Source organism: Lacerta agilis, chromosome 1 (assembly GCF_009819535.1).
Source record: "Lacerta agilis isolate rLacAgi1 chromosome 1, rLacAgi1.pri, whole genome shotgun sequence".
Lineage (NCBI taxonomy): Eukaryota > Metazoa > Chordata > Lepidosauria > Squamata > Lacertidae > Lacerta > Lacerta agilis.
In genome coordinates, this window is record NC_046312.1 from 129,924,972 (window position 1) to 129,945,126 (window position 20,155).

Genomic DNA, 20,155 nt, shown 5'->3' on the forward strand with positions numbered 1-20,155 from the left:
CCTGCCCACGTAGCAGTTTGAAAGCACGTCAAAGTACAAGTAGATAAATAGGTACCACTCCGGCGGTAAAGTAAACGGCGTTTCCGTGCACTGCTCTGGTTTGCCAGAAGCAGCTTAATCATGCTGGCCACGTGACCCGGCTCCCTCGGCCAATAAAGCGAGATGAATGCCGCAACCCCAGATTCATCCGCGACTGGATCTAATGGTCAAGGGGGTCCCTTTACCTTTACCTTTAACCCTCCACAGAATTTCCACACTGCTTCTCTTCTATGGATATGCCAAACTTCACTGGATGTCTGGCCCTTTGTAATCACCGGGAGATGTAGTTGAGTAAGCATATAAGTGTTCATGGAGTAAGGAGAACTGACTATTGAATGGGGGCAGAAAAGACTTGATGAAGCCTTCAGACTGATCATACATTTGTTTCATCAGAAACAAGTTCAACTCAGTTCTGTGGGAATGCCTCCCAACTAAGTTTGCAATAAGACTGCCACGTTGCTTCCATCTCCCATTAATAAAACAAAGAGAACAGTAAAATTGGGCATATGTCATACACCTAAGGAACTGCAAAATCATAATAGTTATATTGTTTGCACTTCCTTTATGGCCAGCCTTCATGGTTAAATTTGTAACCCAAGCAAATGTCACATTAGACTTGTTTCCTCAGCTAACTTGCTTGTCTTTCATTGCCAAAAATGAATTAGTCCTCCATACCCAGTTTCATCTCGCACGAGTAGCCTTCCAAATGATGGTTCAATGTCTCCCGTCAGCATTTTGAAGATGGTGGTTTTCCCAGCCCCATTCACACCAAGCAAGCCAAAACACTGGGTTGTTAGGGGGAAAGACCAGAATTTAGTTATAGTGCATTAATAAACACATTCATAATTTCTTCCAGAAAACCCAATGTTGTTGTTCAGTCATGTCTGACTCTTCGTGACCCCATGGACCAGAGCACGCCAGGCACCCCTATCCTCCACTGCCTCCATCTTGGATCACTGCCTTGTCGTGGCGAAGGGCCTTGAATAACTCAGGGAAGCTATGAGCTATGCCATGCAGGGCCACCCAAGATGGACAGGTCATAGTGGAGAGTTTAGACTAAATGTGATCCACCTGGAAAAGGATCTGGCAAGCCACTCCAGTATCCCTGCCAAGAAAACTCCATGGACAAAGACAACAGAAAACCCAATAGCTGGAGCTAAAACAGATTTGAAAATGCAAAAACTGAAATCTTATTTGCATAGTTGTTAATTCATATGAGAAAACTGAAACAACAACAAAAGAAACCTAGGAAGTGATTTATGGGCTTCAGCAAAGGGACCTGGGTGTGTTTGGATGCGTTCATTTTCAGACAAAATTAATCAAAACCACAGTTCCAAGGTGGAGAAGTCAAATGCCCCAGCTGAATACTCCTGCAAACATGTTCACTTTTTACATGCAGGATGTTTATGATGTCAGGAAATAACCCTTTCATCTTGCTTGTAATATGGTACAGTATCGTGAGGGCCATATCATCTGTTTTTCCTGAATATTGGAGTTGTTTTTCCTTGAAGTTCCAATGTAATATTATGGCCACTTAGCGGAGAAATCCCACACTCACTCATTTGCATCCCTGCTTACTGTAGCCTGGATGAGCTGTTGATTATAGACAATAACACTGTGTAGCAGCAGAGAGCTCTGAGTAAATGGCTCCCCAAATGCTCAGTGTTGGGTGCCAGCCAGCCAACCAGCCAGTCTGTGAATGTGTTCCAAGGCAGTAGCAGTGTTTTTAATTGTACCGGCTTACCTCTCCTGCTGGGATTCCAATACTGACATTTTTTACTGCCACAATTCTTCGGTGGGGAAGATGGTAGATTTTGGTGAGATTCTGGAGCTGTAGCATGTCGCAATCTGCTATGCCTAATGCGACTCTCTCTCTTTCTGCTTGTACATCCTTGTCTTCCTCCTCATCAATGGCTTCCAGGTGGAATTGTGGCTTGCCATGTACTTTGTTATACATGAATCTAGCATGGTGGAAGACAACTCCTGTTAGCGTTATCTTACTGTTTTTCAGAAAGGTGAACTCAAAGTGGCTGACAACACAAACATTAAACGCAAGTGTGATAACAAGAACCACCAATATAAAAAACAGATCCAACTCAGCCCTGCCCCACTAAAAGACAAATGGAAAATTAAGGGATGAAGGAGAATGTTCCATAACAACAGATTGCGATGGCACAAGTTGTAGTAGTGTTTGATTGACAAGAAACACTGTAAGTAATGCATTTATTCAAAATATTTCTAGTCTGCTCTTCATTACTAAAAGCAATCTCAGAATGGGATACAATAAAAATACATTAACAAATAAACCATCTCATGCAGAAGGAGCACAGCTGCTTGTTGGAGACACCTACTCTTGAGCCCTCAAAGGAGCATTTGGAAACAAGAGAGTCTTATGTTCCTGACTCTGATCCTCAAAGCAGCTTTGGTACTACCCAAAGTTGCTATGATGAACACCAGCTTAGACAGCTTCTGAAGGCGATTGGACAGATGCAGAGGCAAGCAGGGGTAGCTAACTTGCAGCCCTCAAGATATTCTTGGACTGCAACTCCTATTAAGCCTGACCACTGACTTTTGACAAAGAGAAGAAGTCAGTCTATAGCTGTCACCTTTGAGAATAAATGGAGCATTTGTTATCAGAGGCAGGAGTATCTCTCAGGATGAGATGATGGGCACAAAAACCCCAAGCAAAACCAGGAGAGGGTTATGGCCTCCATGCCCTGCTTCCTGGTAGAATCCCATGTTCTACTGACTGCGCTATCCCAGGGGCACATGCTAGATACCATCTAGAGAGAGGAATATTCCATCCCATTGAAGTCAGCGAGACTAACAGTGCAATCCTATACATGTTTACCCAGAAATAAGTCCAATTCACTTAAACCATGTTTAGTCCCAGGTAGGTGTACATAGGACTGCAGCCTTAGTTGAGCTTAGTGCAACAACTCCCTGCTGAAAATGGTGTGCTAAAAGAGACCAACTCCCATAGGTATCTTGGGCAAAAGATTTCTGCATTGCAGGGGATTGGACTAGATCAGGCTTCCTCAACCTCGGCCCTCCAGTTGTTTTGAGACTACAATTCCCATCATCCCTGACCACTGGCCCTGCTAGCTAGGGATCATGGGAGTTGTAGGCCAAAAACATCTGGAGGGCTGAGTTTGAGGAAGCCTGGACTAGATGATCCTTGTGGTCCCTTCCAACTCTACTATTCTATGATTCTATGGTTCTATGTAGGTTCAGGTATAGTTTCACGTGTGAAAGTTATGTAGAAGATAACACAGTGCCTTTGCATATACCATCTTCTTCCACAGTTGGAAAACGTGAGAATGGAAATGGTAGCTATTATATACATGTCTACTCAGAAATAAAAACCACTGAGTTGAAATTGGAATGCAACCCAATTTAGTGTAAGAACTACCTGCTTATACTGGTTTGTGGATCAAGCTGAGGGACCATTCTCCTGTCTCAAGGATAAATACCTTCGCCGCCTTGTTTTTGGATTTCTCTAATTTTGGAGCTCTGTGCCTGTTATGTAGTAAGGTAATAGTGTGACAAGACAATTTTCTAATTCCCGTATCCATTGCACAGAAGGCAGATTGCAATGCGGGGGGGGGGGGGAGATTGGGGCAAACTACACTTGGCTGTTATCATAATCATAATCTAATCAGAAATCCATGCTTGTTGCTGAAGCATTTTACAAATCCCTGGTGTAAATGTAAAACAATAAATCACAAGTCTATGTGTCACATCTTGTTCCTTGTCAATCCATCATCCTGTTTCTGATTTTGGTGCACCCTTTCCCCGCAGGTCACTTACTCTAATGTATTATACCAGACTTTCTGAATTGTCCCATCATCGACCAAGAGGCGGATTGAAAACAATATAGTCCCCTGGATAAACAACCCAAGCAGCTTGGAACTTATCCTGTCCAACTCAAAGGTTCTGTCAGGGTAATCCACTCCATATGCTTTTAGGAAACCCATCAAGGCTTGATACTGTGACAGTTCGATCAATCCGTATCCGAAACAGAATTGTGGAAATATCAGATAAATATGCCTCAGTGTTTCAGCAAGGTCATGCAAGCTCTGAAAGGAAGAAAAAGTACCTTAACATGCATTTACTTTCTAGTTTCAAAAAGTTTCATATATCATAAAAAATAATGTATTGAGTTTTATAGCAAAATGTCCATCCTGGTGGTGGTGGTGGAGGTATTGTACACATCCTGCTGCTAAGTATGTGTGCATCACACAGAAATTTATTGTGGTCCCTTCTTCATCAACAGGCTATTCTTGGTGGAGGTCCAGTCAGCCAGTTTTACCAGAATGGGGAAGGTTTTTCCCTACCTCTCACTTATATGAGAAAAAGGGATTTGCTGGCTTAACCTGCTCCCATCTCAAGAAAAGGTAATTTCCTCCCTTTCCGGCCATACTTTCCAATATGCTTGCCTTTCCCCATCATGTATGCTTTATTTTCACATCTTGTTTACAGATATGTAGTCCCAGCCAATATGATTCAGGTTAATTTCTAGAGATCTGGGTTGTAGCATATTCAGCACAGCCGAACGCTTCACCCAGAACTCACCTCTGGTAGTACATTGCTAGTACTACAGTTGCCACAGCCTATAAATGACCTTCCATTTCAGCTAGTCTTTAACACATAGATACACCGAAGACATTAGCTTCAGGTCAGCTAGCAGGCAACAAAAACTGGTGCTGCAGATGGTTTCAGGCTGTAATCTGGCCCAAACTATGTACAGCTGTTCCAAGAAGGGTGTGTATGAAAATACCATCTGACAAGCAGTGAAAAGTTGGTCTTTGTGTCTGATCCCTGTCCTTCTTGTCATGGAGTGAGAAATGCTGTTGACACTTGCGCTGGGCATCAGATATGCAATAAATTACCATAGGGAGACCTATCCAGGCACCTGCAAGGGACATATCAATGTCAATCAACAACCCTTGTCTGCCTTTGGGCACAAATATATTGTGTGCGCTTTCCTGATCAAACGCCTTCAAGGAAAATGCTGAATTCATATTCAGGAAAGATATAGGTCCATAATGAAAGCTGACAAGCTGGTCCATTATAAAAAACAATGCTTATCTTTTAGATAAGCTGGCTTCCACACTTTCTTACTATGGTGGATGTACTTTACTTTTATGTTTAGATTTAGGAATTTAGTCTACCCATCGTTACATTTTTAAATTAGACAGCATTTTTCCTAATTTGGTAAATATCTATAGCTTGGGTTCAAAAACTGTTAGGTAATCTCCCAGGAATGACATTATCTGAAGAAGTGTGCATGCACACAAAAGCTCATACCAAGAACAAACTTAGTTGGTCTCTAAGGTGCTACTGGAAGGATTTTTTATTTTTTATTTTGTTTTGATTATCTTTTATTTTGTTTTGATTATCTAAACAAGATATGACAAGGGCAGTCACAGTTTTTATTCACATATCATCCCTCTTCACAATGTGTGTTTTTGTGGTTGCTTTCTTTTTATATAAAAGAGAAAAAGAGATACGGTGCAGTAGGTTGGGCAAAAAAATTGTAACTAGAAATAAGGACTGGGTCTTTAAGGATAAAAGCATTAGAATTTTGAATTTGGCGAAAATGACGGGAGCAATTAGGAATATATCAAAGCAGAAATTGAAAGAAGAATGGAGGTATATGGAGATGTATTTGAAAAAAGAAGGAATAGTAACAGAATTGGTGAGATGCTTTAATTGATTACTCAAGGTGTAAGGGAATAATTTTGAAAAGGAGACAAAGCATAGGAATGTTATATATTTCAAGATAATCAATGTAAAAGCAATATGAAGTCAATTTTTTATTTTATGTGTGTATGATTTTAAATTTGATGTGTATGGTTTGAATATCTAATAAAGATTACTTTTAAAAATTAAAAAAAAGAATAAAAGCATCAGGCGCTAGGCAGCATTGTGCCAGTGGATGCAATGGGGCTGACTGCACTTGATGCCACCCATTTATACAAACAGCTAAAGAAACCTTGCTGTCTGTGTACATGAGTACACTGTCCCAGAAAACCATCTGAAGCATACTGATGTCAATTTGTCCACCTGTACAATTTCAAACACTGTGACTATCCTTGCTGCTGCTGTTGGTATTGAAGGCAATTCCCAGATATGGGCCACCAAGACATTTTTTTGCAGCAACCAAAAGATTCATATAAAAAAGCCCACCCAGTGAAGGGCAGGTGAGAAATAGACGAAACAACAGCCGCCGCCTACCCCACATCTTACCCTGCCCACTTCCAGTGAGGGAAGGAAAATCAGGCTGCTGAAAAAGTTCCTGAAGCTATATATCATGAGAAGCCAAGGCAGAAGAAGAGAAGCTCTGCTTCTCTTTGACACCCCCCCTCCTGCTTTATGCAGGGGTGGTCCCACTGCATCCAGTTTGGCCCAGGAGGTTAGTTGTTGGAGGGAAGGTATGAATTCATTCTGTTTCCTCAAATTATCTTCCTTTGTTCTAAAGGTCCCAGGCACCATCCATTGTGCTGCACTAATGAGACTTGAGAATGGTGATGCAGTTTGGCACTTGAGACCCCCAGAGTGGAGAAGCCTACGTGAAGGAAACCCCATCACTGAGCTATATACCCTTAGTACAGATTTATTGCCCTTAGATATTTTTATGGGTGGTACTCATTGTAAACTGAAAGGGATAGCCATTCTTACATAAACGGAAGGCAATATCAAGAGGTTGGCTGATTGTATTTAGAAGTTTTAGGTACAGGCTGGTTTACTCAATTTAAGCAATTATTTTACATCTCTATTTAACCAGCCTCCAAGATATTTGGTACTATCAAGTCAAAACTTCCTTGAAGTAAGAGCACTGTGTGCCCCCTCTCATGAAATAGAATGAATTTTGCACTGCATTACAAATTCTATACCTGGGAGTTAAAGACGTGTTTGCAAGGCTCCTACCTGATCAGTGGCCTTTTCTTGGGAAAGTAGAAACATAATCGAATGAGTCATGATCGTATTGATGCCAAAGAACAAGTTGATGCAGACATAAACTATAAAGGCCATTCCTGTTTCCTTGAACATTCCAGCCAGCAAGTACATCCATGGAAAAGTTGCATATCTGCAGAGCATCAACAACAAGAATAAAAAATACAAGAAAGCAGCAAAGTATGTCCTTTATTGACTGACACTACTAGTCCAGTCATAATCAGCCTGCGAGCTGATTATTGTCTCTGGTAAAGAAAACAAGAAGGCTGTATTCATCTTTTTTTTGGGCAAAGCCAAAAAGAACAGCAAAACTGGTGTTGGTCATCAGCTTTCTTGAAATATTCATCAAGAGCAAAAAGATGAGGAAAGGATCATGTTGTTTCTGGGATGACCTTGGTTAGAGTGATTACTAAATTAATCAAGCTGCTAACTGAGGTTAGTCTAACCATTCATAGTTTGTATTTTATTTAGTTATGCCTGACTTTATATCCAAATGGCAAGGCAACACAGAATCATAATATCCCAAAATCAAAAAGAGGGTTCTTAAATTTGTTTTGTTTTTTAAGCACCAAGTGAAAAGTTATAATGGTGCACTGTTGTAAATCTCCTTTCTTACTCTGATTGTATCCAGCGGGTGTAGTTCAGCTGATGGCAAGGCTTCCATTAGCAGAACGGGTGGGGCGGCAGGAGCTAGAGAGCTCTGCTCACGATTGGAGCCAAGATGGGGCGTTAAATTCAGGTTAGGTTAAACTAAACCAAATCCTTACCCAAAAAGGAGGAGAAGTAGGAATACAGCCAACAGGTTACTGTCATTGAAGAAAGCTGGTATCCGAAAAGCTGAAATTACTCCCACCGAGAGTGTGACTGGTATCAGAAAGTAAACCTGCAAATTACACATGGAACTGAATTAGCTTCTGTTGCATGAAAAATATGAAGCATCCTTAGGACAGATACATAGAATCACATCTTTTCTTCCTCTGGAATAATGAGCCCTCCCCTTTGTTTGATCAGAGTCACTGACATGGATTGAAATCACCGCTCCACATAGTAGTAGTAGTAGTAGTAGTAGTAATAATAATAATAATAATAATAATAATAATAATAATAATAATAAACATAGGACTAAGGGTGTGTTTCTTGTGAGGCTTTTTTATTTCAAGAAAGGAAATTTTCGTTTTTTAAAAAAGCAGCATGACTAGTCTTTTGCTAGAGACATGCAGTAGTCTTTAAGAGATCTGAAAAAAGTTTGAGAGAGGCATTGTTACATCTTCAGTGTATCTGAAGAAGTGTGCATGCAATCAAAAGCTCATACCAAGAACAAACTTAGTTGGTCTCTAAGGTGCTACTGGAAGGAATTTTTTTATTTTTTATTCTATTGTTACCTGTGGTTTATGAAAACTCTGCAAACTCTTGTTAACCAGAACAAAAGTGGGACAAGCAAAATACATCATGAACAGCAAATCTCTCTTTCAAATTGCTTTCAACTCTCTGCAAGAACTACACATCCTGTGCATCTTTCCACTAGGACCAGGGTAAAGGTAAAGGGACCCCTGACCATTAGGTCCAGTTGTGGACGACTCTGGGGTTGCAGCGCTCATTTCGCTTTATTGGCCGAGGGAGCAGGTGTTTGTCTGCACAGCTTCCGAGTCATGTGGCCAGCATGACTAAGCCACTTCTGGCGAACCAGAGCAGCGCATGGAAATGCCGTTTACCTTCCTGCCAGAGCGGTACCTATTTATCTACTTGCACTGGCATGCTTTCCAACTGCTAGGTTGGCAGGAGCAGGGACCGAACAACGGGAGCTCACCCCGTCGCGGGGATTTGAACCGCCGACCTTCTGATCGGCAAGCCCTAGGCTCAGTGGTTTAGATCACAGTGCCACCTGTGTCCAGGGAGGAGGGTTCAAATCCTCACTGAGCAGGAAGCTCACTGGATGACCTCAAGGTGTTGTTGTTGTTTTAATACTGCTGGTAGCTACTTGTTGGGGGAAAGTGTAATCACTTGAGTCCAACCCAAATTCTAATTAGCAGCAGCTTCAAGACTTTCCAGTCTCTCCCCTTAATTTGAAATGAGAATTGTTTGGCAGTAGGAATTCACCGAGAAGTATCAGGTTGCAGAGTATCACTGCATTAGTTTCAGTCTGGTGAATATTGATTTCAGTTAGATCACTGTGACGTTTTCGACTGGATGATTTATAAATACGCCATTTCACAGCAAGCATATGGAGGAGCAGGATAGAGGCAGGCCTATTAGTACATGAAGGTTAGAGCCAGAAGTGAATGCCTGGCAAGTTCTTCAGATCTAACCCATTTGGAGTGGCTTGTATAGTTCTTGCAGGTGCACAGGCCAGTTGGAGGTGACTTTGGACAACCCACAGGAGAAACCAACCCAGATCTAATGAATAATTTGGCAAGAGATGGCTAAGTGTTGAAAAGAGAGAACAAGAGTGTAGCCCACATAAATGCTCTCATACCCACTTTCTCCTCTCCCATTGCATTATTGCAGGCACTTTTGTCCCTGCAGGCTGAGAGGCTACGAATTTCTGGGTGGTCATGCAGCCCTTGAACACTAGCACACAATATTAGAAGTAGCTTCTGTTTAAAGCACATTTATAACCCCCCCAAGAATCCTGGGAACTGTAGTTTACCCCTCAAGGAGCTACAATTCTCAGCACATTTGACAAATTAAAGTTCCTAAGATTTTGGGGGGATTTTGTATTCAAAGATTTTGTACTTTGAATGTTGAGTGTGTAGTTGTACTTTGAATGTTGAGTGTGTAGTTGTTGAGTTCCTGACTGAGGAACCAGTGTAATGAAGTTTTCAGCATGCCACTGAGATGTATATATAGAGAGGTTGTCAAAAAAATAACTGCAACTAGATAGTGATTTGACACATCCTAATTAATGGGAAGAGGAATTGAATAATTCGGCAAGCTAGCCTACTTGTTTTGTTATCTTGGACCCCTTTCTTTCATTTTACTGAACCAAGTTGTATTTTGCTCTGGTGTAACTACCGCTCCAGTTAATTGTAATAATTCAACCTCTTACTTTTGTAACTTTTACAACATTCTACAGCATAATACAACAAATGTCTACTCAGAAGTCAATCCAATTGATTCTATTCCAGTTCTATTTTCATTCTGCTGCAATCCAAAATATTCTCTTTCCCCCCCCCACCCCGAGAAGCTAATGCAATGCGGTTTTGTGAATCCATGAAATGTTTCTAATTTTTAATGCAATTTTTACGTTTTGAGGTCAAACAACTCTGAAAACAGTAACCAAGCCCAGAAAAGCGGGAAAGCTTCCAATGTATTTGTTTCAAAATAATTTAATAATATTAATTAAAAAAATGTTTCTTGGGAAAAATATGGTTTAGAGTATTTTTGAGCAAATTTTCTGCCTAGCTGTGACAGAGTTTAGAAGGTTACAGGCAACAGTCTTACATAAGCAGCCGTTACTCATAGTTTGTAAGAAAATACATACTACTGGATGACTTTTAGAATTGCCTTTTTGACGTTGCCTCTTTGCAATTTAACCTAAAGCAATTTTTATGCCTACAAGTTAAAAATAAAATGAAGTCTTGACCTTAATAGCGCACTGATCTTTTTATAAATGTGCTGAGCTTTATGCATATGCTACAGCCAAGGGGAAAAAGAGGGGGGGGGGGGTCCGGTCCATGTTCTTAGCATATACGTACTATAATACCTCTAGTTCTAAATATGTTTAAATGTCCTCACACAAAGTTAGTTTGCTCCTATGTGGGTCAGAATCAACACAATCATTGCAGCTATTCAACTGTTCCACACGCACAGGAGGAGAAAATGGGCAAGCATACTGAGCCCACCTCTCATTCCCATTCTTGCACAAGTTGAAGGGATAACTTTTGTAGCAGAGAGCCTGCTCTACTTACGGAGGCTGCCTGTGTGATTTAGAACCCTGGAAAGTCTGCGTTCTAACCACATGGGGAACCTGTGGCTCGCTGCAAAAGTTAAGGGTGATGGGATACAACCAGGGTGCTCATGTTCGGTCTTCTCTCCTTCCTCCAGCCCCAGGTGTTGATTTAACTCTGACACAGAACACCTGAAAGGAGCTTAAAAAAGGTAAAGGGGCCCCTGACCGTTAGGTCCAATCGTGTCCGACTCTGGGGTTGAGGTGCTCATCTCGCTCTATAGGCCAAGGGAGCCGGCGTTTGTCCACAGACAGCTTCCGGGTCATGTGGCCAGCATGACTAAGCCGCTTCTGGCAAACCAGAGCAGCACACGGAAACGCCGTTTACCTTCCCGCCGGAGCAGTCCCTATTTATCTACTTGCACTTTGATGTGCTTTCGAACTGCTAGGTGGGCAGGAGCTGGGACCAAGCAACAGGAGCTCACCCCGTCGCAGGGATTCGAACCACCGACCTTCTGATCGGCAAGCCCTAGACTCTGTGGTTTAATCCACAGCGCCACCTGGGTCCCTGAAAGGAGCTTAATATGTCCTTAATAGCTCCTTTCAGGTGTTCTGTGTCAAGAGTTCAAGGTAAATCTCAACGCTGCACTTTGCGATATCCACGCTGCTCTTCAACGTACACCATTTTGCAAGCTGATATGTAACAGATAAGATACTTACAAGGTCATAAATGAAGTTAGTCACCCAGTAGCTTGTCACACCCATGCCTGAGATATGCTGCAGCTGTTTTGCCTTGGTTTGATGCTCCTTGACCACATAAAGCACAAAGCTGGCTGTCGTGATGGAGTAGCCAATCAGGACGGACATGGAGACTATGATATCCAGTAAACTGCTAAGCCTGAGTGGGGGGAGGTAAACAAAAGTACGTTCCAAATAAGTATGCAGACAGATCCAGCTCTGGATTTGATAGGTGCTCTGGGCAAAGTGTCTTTTTCACAAACCCCTCTTCTTTCCGTCATCCTTGCTGGGCTGGGCTCTGGTGCCAGAGCTTTAACCAGCCACCCATTTAATTCCCCACATTGCCTCTAACCTATCACCCCTCTGGGGCACTGTGGGTAATTAAAAGGGTGGCTGGGCCCAGTTGCCTGGTGCCGCTCAACCGTCCGCCCTCCACCAAACCCTTCAGGGGGGTCCTAGAGCTCTAGGAGCTGCCCAAGGAACCAGGTGCTGATGCTGAACTTGCATGTACCTGTTCATCTCTTTTGTTTCAGAGCTTCACGAGGTTTCCGTGGGTGATTTTACCCAGGGATCGTTTTCTATCAGGTATTAGGATTGGGCACCCAGGACCCACTGATGTGACACACAGAAGCCTTATGAATTGCCACCAGTAGTAAGCGTAGCAGAAGAGACATGGGAGGTTTCAGTTCTAGTCAGCTCAAGATTCAATTCTGGACCTGCCAATGCCATTGTACTCATTCATTTAATTAATTTATATACTGCCATTCATCTGAGGATCACAGGGCAGTTTACAGTATAAAACACACAAAAAACATAAAATCAAAGCTGATCAAAGCACTTCCTCCACATTTCTATGGCCTAGCTCTCTCAGATGTGCTTAGCCTCTATTCTGTACTATACCACTTCAGATTCCAGGTGAGGGAAATCAGCTCCTCCATTTTTAAAAAAACCCTCTCCATAGAAAACTTAGTTATCAAAGAGAAGTCTACTGGCCTAGTTTGCTGCCTAACATCCTAGTTTCCTACGCACAGGGGTCTATTATTTATTTTGCATCAGGGAACATTCAGTCATGTAAGCTTCCACCTACAGTCGGAGCAGCAAATCTCAGAAACAAATTTACCATCTCAGTAAGATCTAAGTCCGGGATTTCCCGAACATATCTGGAATCCAGCTGTGTCTAACAGTGTCCAGGAGGAAATTAGGAAAATGTCCAGAAAATGTGGATGTGTGGCAGCCAATGTCGGCAGTGCCATTTTTGCTGATTTTTCCTTGGTGTAGTGGTTAGGAGCGGCAGACTCGTAATCTGGTGAACCGGGTTCGCGTCTCCACTCCTCCACATGCAGCTGCTGGGTGACCTTGGGCTAGTCACACTTCTCTGAAGTCTCTCAGCCCCACTCACCTCACAGAGTGTTTGTTGTGGGGGAGGAAGGGAAAGGAGAATGTGAGCCGCTTTGAGACTCCTTCGGGTAGTGAAAAGCGGGATATCAAATCCAAACTCTTCTTCTTCTTCTTGTGCTATAATGTTATTCATGAACTAGGAACTTCTTCTTTTTTGTATTTGCATGCGGTGAACCACCCTGAAATCTACAGATGAAGGGCAGTATGCAAATTTAATAATGATGATGATGACGATATATATGATATATATATGAAGAGTTTGGATTTGATATCCCGCTTTTCACTACCCTAAGGAGTCTCAAAGCGGCTCACATTCTCCTTTCCCTTCCTCCCCCACTACAAACACTCTGTGAGGTGAGTGGGGCTGAGAGACTTCAGAGAAGTGAGACTAGCCCAAGGTCACCCAGCAGCTGCATGTGGAGGAGCTGGGAAGCGAACCCGGTTCACCAGATTACGAGTCCACTGCTCTTAACCACTACACCACACTGAAAAGCAGCAGGAAGGAGAAAGGAGAAAGGGTTAAGCAGCCCCTACCACTGCTTTTCCTCCACCCTTTACAGCACACACACACACAAACACTTTTTGCGGTCAACCAGGTTGCTGAATGTCTAAGTAAATGTCCCATATAGATTCAGAACAACGTGCAAAACTTTTGTTAGTGGAATTTCTCAGTGAAAATGTTCTGGAACCAATACAGTGGAAAACACTGGACTCAGGAGTAATAGCTTGACTACTAGACTCTCAAGTCTGTGTGGAAAGATGTCCTACTTGTCTTATGGCGAAATTGCTCCCAAGCAATTGCCACTGCCTATCTTCACAAATCTTAAACTACCCCTTTGTGCTTTTATGTCAGCTCTAGTTAGTCCTGGTCAGACTGACCTTGGATGCCCTGCATCAAGGTCTTAAATCCCTGGAGATTTGCTTACGCTTAGCCACTGCATTTTTGTTTGCGAGGGCTGACTTGGTTCACCGCTCTTGACTTACAGTTTAAATTCCATAGAAATAAATAATAAAATCAACTTCTTACATAGCTTGTTCTTGACTCTCTCCACCAGGATAAGGATGAGCAACGACTGAGATGCCTACACAAAGAACAATAATTAGGGTTTTCTGTAACTGACCATTGAACACAAGTGCTAGCTGAGGAGCAGGAAGGTTAACAGCAGTCTATTTATGTTCTGAATGCCCTGGTATTTCATCTTGGGCAAGCCATTAGGTATGACCATTATCCAAGGAATGATCTGGCAATCCTATATCACCAGTGAGGTTAAGGGTCAAACCAGGTGTTCCGATGACAGACCTAACTTGAGTCCTACCAAACCTCTATAAAGCAGGAGATGCAATTGAAAGTAAAGCCCAAGTGGGCAGAAGGAGGGAGCTGAAATCTCCTTCCGGCCACGCCTTCCACCCTGACACTACTGCACAGTACAGCACTTTCTTTCATGGCAGTGATAGCTTCTGGTTTTGGAGCCCTGCTTTGGCCAGGGGTGGGTGGGAATGCAGCTAGGATGCAGCAGATACAGAGTAAAAGGAGCTGACTGAGTGCAGGATTCAGTTCCCCTTTCCTACTCACCCATCCTGTACTTTTAACTGAATTTACAAGAATTTGGAGGCACTGCAGAACCAATTTTAGCAATGGGTTTCCAATGTCAAGTGCTGTTTTATTCTGGGGAGCTATCACCTTTATTAGTGATTAGATGGAAGTCCCCTGGAAGTCACATATAAATCACTCTTTCTAAATGAAAAGCAGGATACAAGGATAATAACCAAGGTTTACTTGAGGCATCTGAAGATTGGTTCTCACAAATCTGTTCTTGGAGAGAAAGCCACAAGAACAACCTTAGCTGTGTCCCTTTCTATAGCACTCCATTCCTAGATCTAAAGGGATCAATGTGGTGGCAGGAATAGAAGTAAGGACGTTGAGGGCACTTGGAGCTAGAACTCAATGGACTGGAAATAGTGGAGCATTTGGAGACAATGGATGGGTGCAAGGTGGGGATAGGTGCAGGAGCCAGAGAATAATATTACAGGAGCCAGCCAGGTGTGGTCTAGAATGGGCTAGGGAAAACATGTAATTATGACAGGAGTCAAAAGTATGGGGCCATGTTCAGAATAGGTGGAATGGGTGATCCAGCTGTTTTTGCACCAGGTGAAGGTGCCATCATTATGCATGATCCTACTCCACTCAGAAAACGAAGATCCTTTACTACTTGTCAGAATTAAACCGCCCAGAGTGGAAGAAAACCATCAGCTGCATTTTGCAAAAATCCATAAAATCAAAAATATCCAGAGTGATCAAGCATGATAAGGGGAGAGACTGCCACCTTCAACTCTTAGACTTTGCATGGGTTTGGAGATTCCAACTAAACATCAGGAAGAACTTTCTGTCAGAAAGAGCTATTTGACAGTGGAACAGACTCCCACAAGAGGTACCGGTAGTGGACTCTCCTTCATTAGAGGTTTTTAAGCAGAGGTTGGATGCTTTAGCTGAGATTCCTACATTGTAGGGGGTTGGACTGGAGGACCCTCAGGGTCTCTTCCCACTCTACAATTTTATGATTCTGTGGGCTAATTGTATTATTTTATGTAATTACCTTTTAAAAAACAACAACCTTTAAATGGGGAAGTATGGTGCAGTAGTTAAGAGTTTCACAAAAGGAATGGGGAGACTTGAAAGAAATTAGGTATGAAGTTCCTTGGGTGACCTTCCAACAGTCAAGTACTTCTAAGAATACAGATGAAACGCGAAAAATTAGAATATTGTGGAAAGGTTCATTTCTTTCAGTACAGTAATTCAACTTAAAAGGTGAAAATAATATATGCGATAGACTCATGACATGCAAAGCAAGATATGTCAAGCCTTTATTTGTTGTAATTGTGGCGTACAGCTGATGAAAACCCCAAATTAACAATCTCAACTTTGGGGTTCTCATCAGCTGTGCACCATAACCATCACAATTATAACAAGCAAAGGCTTGACATATCTCGCTTTGCATGTCATGAGTCTATCGCATATATTGAACTCCAGTAGCTAATGAAAACAATTGCTTACATAAATGGACTTTTCCACGAGATTCTAATTTTTCGAGTTTCACCTGTAGCTGTGAGGATAGAATTGGACTGGGGAAGAGACCGTTGTACATAGCCCTAAACTTCTTGAAAGGAAGGTGAGATATGAATGTAATAACAGCATTTTCAAATTCTAAGTATTGCAAAAAAGCTTAAAAAAAATAAAATGCAAATTTATTTCCTTTACATTTATACAAGAGCTGAAATGAGGCATGCAGGCGGGGGGGGGCAAGGGGGTTGATCTCTTAACATATTTCGAAATCACTGCAGTGCCATGTGCTTAGGTGTCATTCATTCTTATTGGGGTCCTGGCTGACATTTGTTCTTGGGGGGGGGGGGAACCTGTTTTGTTTTCTGCAGTTGGGGTAGGCTTTATAAAATAGGTTGCCAATATGGAATAGCAGGGTATTTCTTGCGGTTCATTGCAAAAACGAAAAACCCACCAACCCCAAAATTTCCCCTTAAGTGCAGTGTTTCATGCGCCAATCAAGGAATGAAAGCAATTTCTAGTTCAGAACAAGATCTACAAACAGCTAGAAAGCAACCCCTCCCCCCCCGGCCTGCAATCAAAAATAAAGAAGATACCGTTTGACTAAGCTGTTAATGCTCCTTCACTATAAAGCCACTTTCCCTTTACTGCAGCTTAGGCTAGAAGTCAAAATTTCCATTTCAATACATATTTTTTAGGCTTGGAAGGCAAAGAAGCACAATATACATAAGTCGAAAGCCATTATGATTTGCTTAGTGTCAGTGTAAAAAGCTCTTTTTATGTGGTTTTTTTTTTTAAATACATGAAGCCTAAGTCAAACCTCAAAAGCAGGATTGCCACCTATTTCAAATTGCTAAAATGACAGCGAACTTTTATCTGGCCGTTTCAATGGTTCTTAAGCTGTCATTTATTTGTCAAAGCAACAAACGACTTTGGCTGCTTGAAAGGTGCCATGGAGAAAATACCATCAGTTCTGTCTCCAGCTAGGTTTCAATAAGCCTGACCTATCTAAAGTTACAAGTTCACAGCATACTTACCAGTTCCAAGTGCTTGAATGAGTTTAAATGAAAGGACTGGAAACAATTCCTGCTTGATCATGGGATGTGAGTCTTAAGACAATGTTTACTAATTAGTTTTGTCTCCAGCAGCACATATTAAGAACATAAAGGAAAGTGTAACTGATGCCCCGAGAAGCCTAAAAATTGGACAAGCCATTTTGCTGTTTTACGCCAATCATTCTTAATGGGCATGAATAAAAGTGTTATGCTTCACAATGTCACAATTCATTAGGCAACAGACAGAAAAGAAAGCCGCTCAACCTGCAGCGGCAAATGATGCTGCCAAGGGCTGTTCAGCACCTACCATATTCAGAAGAGTTTTCTTTTGCCAAGTTAGCACGGAGAATGAAGTTATTCAAGCTGTTAAGGTAGGCTGGGAGGCTGTGATAACCTTCAGGATTATACCAGACCTATATTTAAATTTGAGAGACAAGAGCAACAGGGAAGAGTATTTTTATTTTTTATTTTTGCTTTTAATAAGAAATGGTTCTTCACTCACTATACTTATGGCCTGTGTGTTTTCTACTCCCTGACCAATCAGGGCTGTCTTAAGCTTATCTGGCGCCGTGGTGCAAGGATCCCTCCGGCACCCCCCACCCCCATGTTTCCCTCTGGGCGGGCAGAAGCTGGAGGGCGGCTCCTCCGGCGGGACGGAGGCTCCGGGGCACGGCATGGCGGAGGCGGACGAGGGCGGTGAGCTGATGCCGGGAGGTGCCACGTCCAGCCTCTGCCTCTTCCCTGGCGCCCTCCATGCCACTAGCCTCTATGACTAAGACACCCCTGTGCCCAATGCCACCCAAACAAGGTGCACTTGTGAATGGTTTCCAGTAACACATATATCAGTGCCAGGATGCCACCAAACAAGCTTCTCAGGTGTGTGTCTGTGTCTGTGTGTCTTGTTGTTGTTGTTGAGGGATTTATGGTATTTCCCTCACAGGCTGTACCCCTGAACACAATTCATGAACTCTAATCTCTTCCATGTACTGCCTTTCTGCACTTTCCTGTATTATCCTCACAGTTGCTACTCAGAAGTGCCTCAAAGATTGACCTTGAGTGATGTTCTGAACTGTGGGTAATTTTTTTTTTAACGTGTTAGTACAGAAAGCAGCCTAGATATTTTCCTAGTCCCTCCAGTAACTGAACAACAGCAGGGCACCCCACTCAGCTAGGAGGCCCACTAGGTGGTCTTGGGCAAGGCACTCATTCTCAGTCTAAACTTTCTCTTAGGCTTGCTGTAAAAATAAAATTAATATCGGTGCTCTGAGTTCCTTGGAGGAGAAAATGAGCTATAAATGTGCCTGGGCCTGTAATTTTACACTTTCTTAGGAATGAATGCCACTGACGTCACTCAGTTCTGACTAACATTCATGGGATTAGACTGAAAAAGACCCCCGATTTAGCTGAGTCCTGATACTTATTCCAGTCACATTCCCTCCTTCAATATATGGTGCTAACAAGGGGCTGAAATAGTTTATAAGCCCACTGGACTGTGTTCTCAGACTTTTCAGCTTCCTGCCTCAGGAAACCCAGGTCTCAAGTCCTGAAGGTGTCAACTGATCTAGAATCAGTCAGGAAGAGCCATAACCCAGGACTGCTATAAGATGGGGGGGTCTGGGGAGGCTCTTTCAAAGATTCACTCAAGAGCACAAAAAGACAATAAACATGAAACGCCTTTTTATGGAACTATTTTCAGAACGCAGCTATACATGGTGGTTACACTTATGCCTTAAAATAAATTTCAAGTATCTTGACAGGCTTCGCCCCCCCCCCCATGCTTCTTTTGCTACAGGCTGCAGCTATGTAGACCTTTACACAATGATTTTTATTTGTTATAATAAAAATGTTATCGATACAAGAAAAAATGACTGATACAAGAGACTGTTCCACCAGAACAAGCCAACTGGGTGAACGAGTCCTATGAAACAGTAACACATATTTCCACCACAGCTAGTCCATGGCACCAGCACCCATACATATTTGTAAGCCATCCAGAAAAGATCTTAAATATAATAAATATAATATTTTTATTATTTTATTAATTAACATATATACCGTGTTTCTCATAAAATAAGACACTGTCTTATATTTTTTTTCCCTCAACAAAACACAGTATGGCTTATTTTCAGGGGATGTCTTATTTTAACTGCGTCGCATCTCAAGGCTGTTTTAATGGGAGGTGCCGCGTCACTATGGCTTATTTTCGGGGTATGGCTTATTTTTGGGGAACGGTTTATATTTCGCAAATGCATAGAAATCCTGCTATGGCTTATTTTATGGCTATGTCTTATTTTAGGAGAAACACGGGTAATAAATAATATTTGTTGTGTGCACACATTATGGTTGAGAGGGCACAGGTAAGACATTTTAATTAAACACCTCAAATATGTAACAGATGAAAGCCCTGTTGAACCTAATAATAATAATCTGTCATAAACACTGTAATCCCTGTTATTTGGGTGGTGGCAGTCCACTGAACTTTACTCAGAGTAGACTTATTGAAACTAATGGACCTAACTTTGTTATGTTCAATAATTTCAAAGAGTCTACTCTGGCCATCACTTAGTTGAATATAGCCCAATGTTCCAACTTTTTCATGTAATTATTTTAGCCAGTTTTAACCAGGCTAGTTTTTATGTACCTATTTTAAATTGAATGCAATAAACTGCTTTTCTAGATTTTCATTCCATATTTTCACAACTGCAGTTTACCTTAGTTATTGTCCTGTTAGCAGGCACTGGAGTTATATCAAACTTCAAGTCATTAGTCAAAGGCAGTCCAAAACTCCAACCACCATACCTAGAGGGGGGAAAATAAATACGCCTCAGGGAAAACACAGTACAGTCATAAGTTACATGCTAGACATGATTGCCTCATTCCTTAAAGGTGGGTGAAACTCTGAGGCTCAGCAGCCCAATCATACCATGTACAGCAATGGTTGCATTAAGTATTTACATTAAGGCAATGCCAAGCCAAGCACATTAAAATCTTAATGAAGAATAACAATTTCAAATGGCTGTT

The 20,155-nt window shown here is 42.0% G+C and overlaps 1 protein-coding gene across 1 annotated transcript in view; it reads right to left on the minus strand.

Moving 5' to 3' along the window:
• The window catches only part of ABCA12 (ATP binding cassette subfamily A member 12), a 140,206-nt gene that overhangs the window by 10,491 nt on the left and 109,560 nt on the right, over window positions 1-20,155 (minus strand). The window contains exons 39-47 of the mRNA XM_033153541.1: window positions 19,846-19,933; window positions 17,442-17,547; window positions 14,049-14,103; window positions 11,606-11,783; window positions 7,767-7,882; window positions 6,973-7,132; window positions 3,850-4,118; window positions 1,784-2,000; window positions 715-824 (exon numbers count right to left, since the gene is read on the minus strand). Coding sequence (XP_033009432.1) covers window positions 715-824; window positions 1,784-2,000; window positions 3,850-4,118; window positions 6,973-7,132; window positions 7,767-7,882; window positions 11,606-11,783; window positions 14,049-14,103; window positions 17,442-17,547; window positions 19,846-19,933 — 1,299 coding nt within the window. The remainder of the gene's footprint in view (window positions 1-714; window positions 825-1,783; window positions 2,001-3,849; window positions 4,119-6,972; window positions 7,133-7,766; window positions 7,883-11,605; window positions 11,784-14,048; window positions 14,104-17,441; window positions 17,548-19,845; window positions 19,934-20,155) is intronic.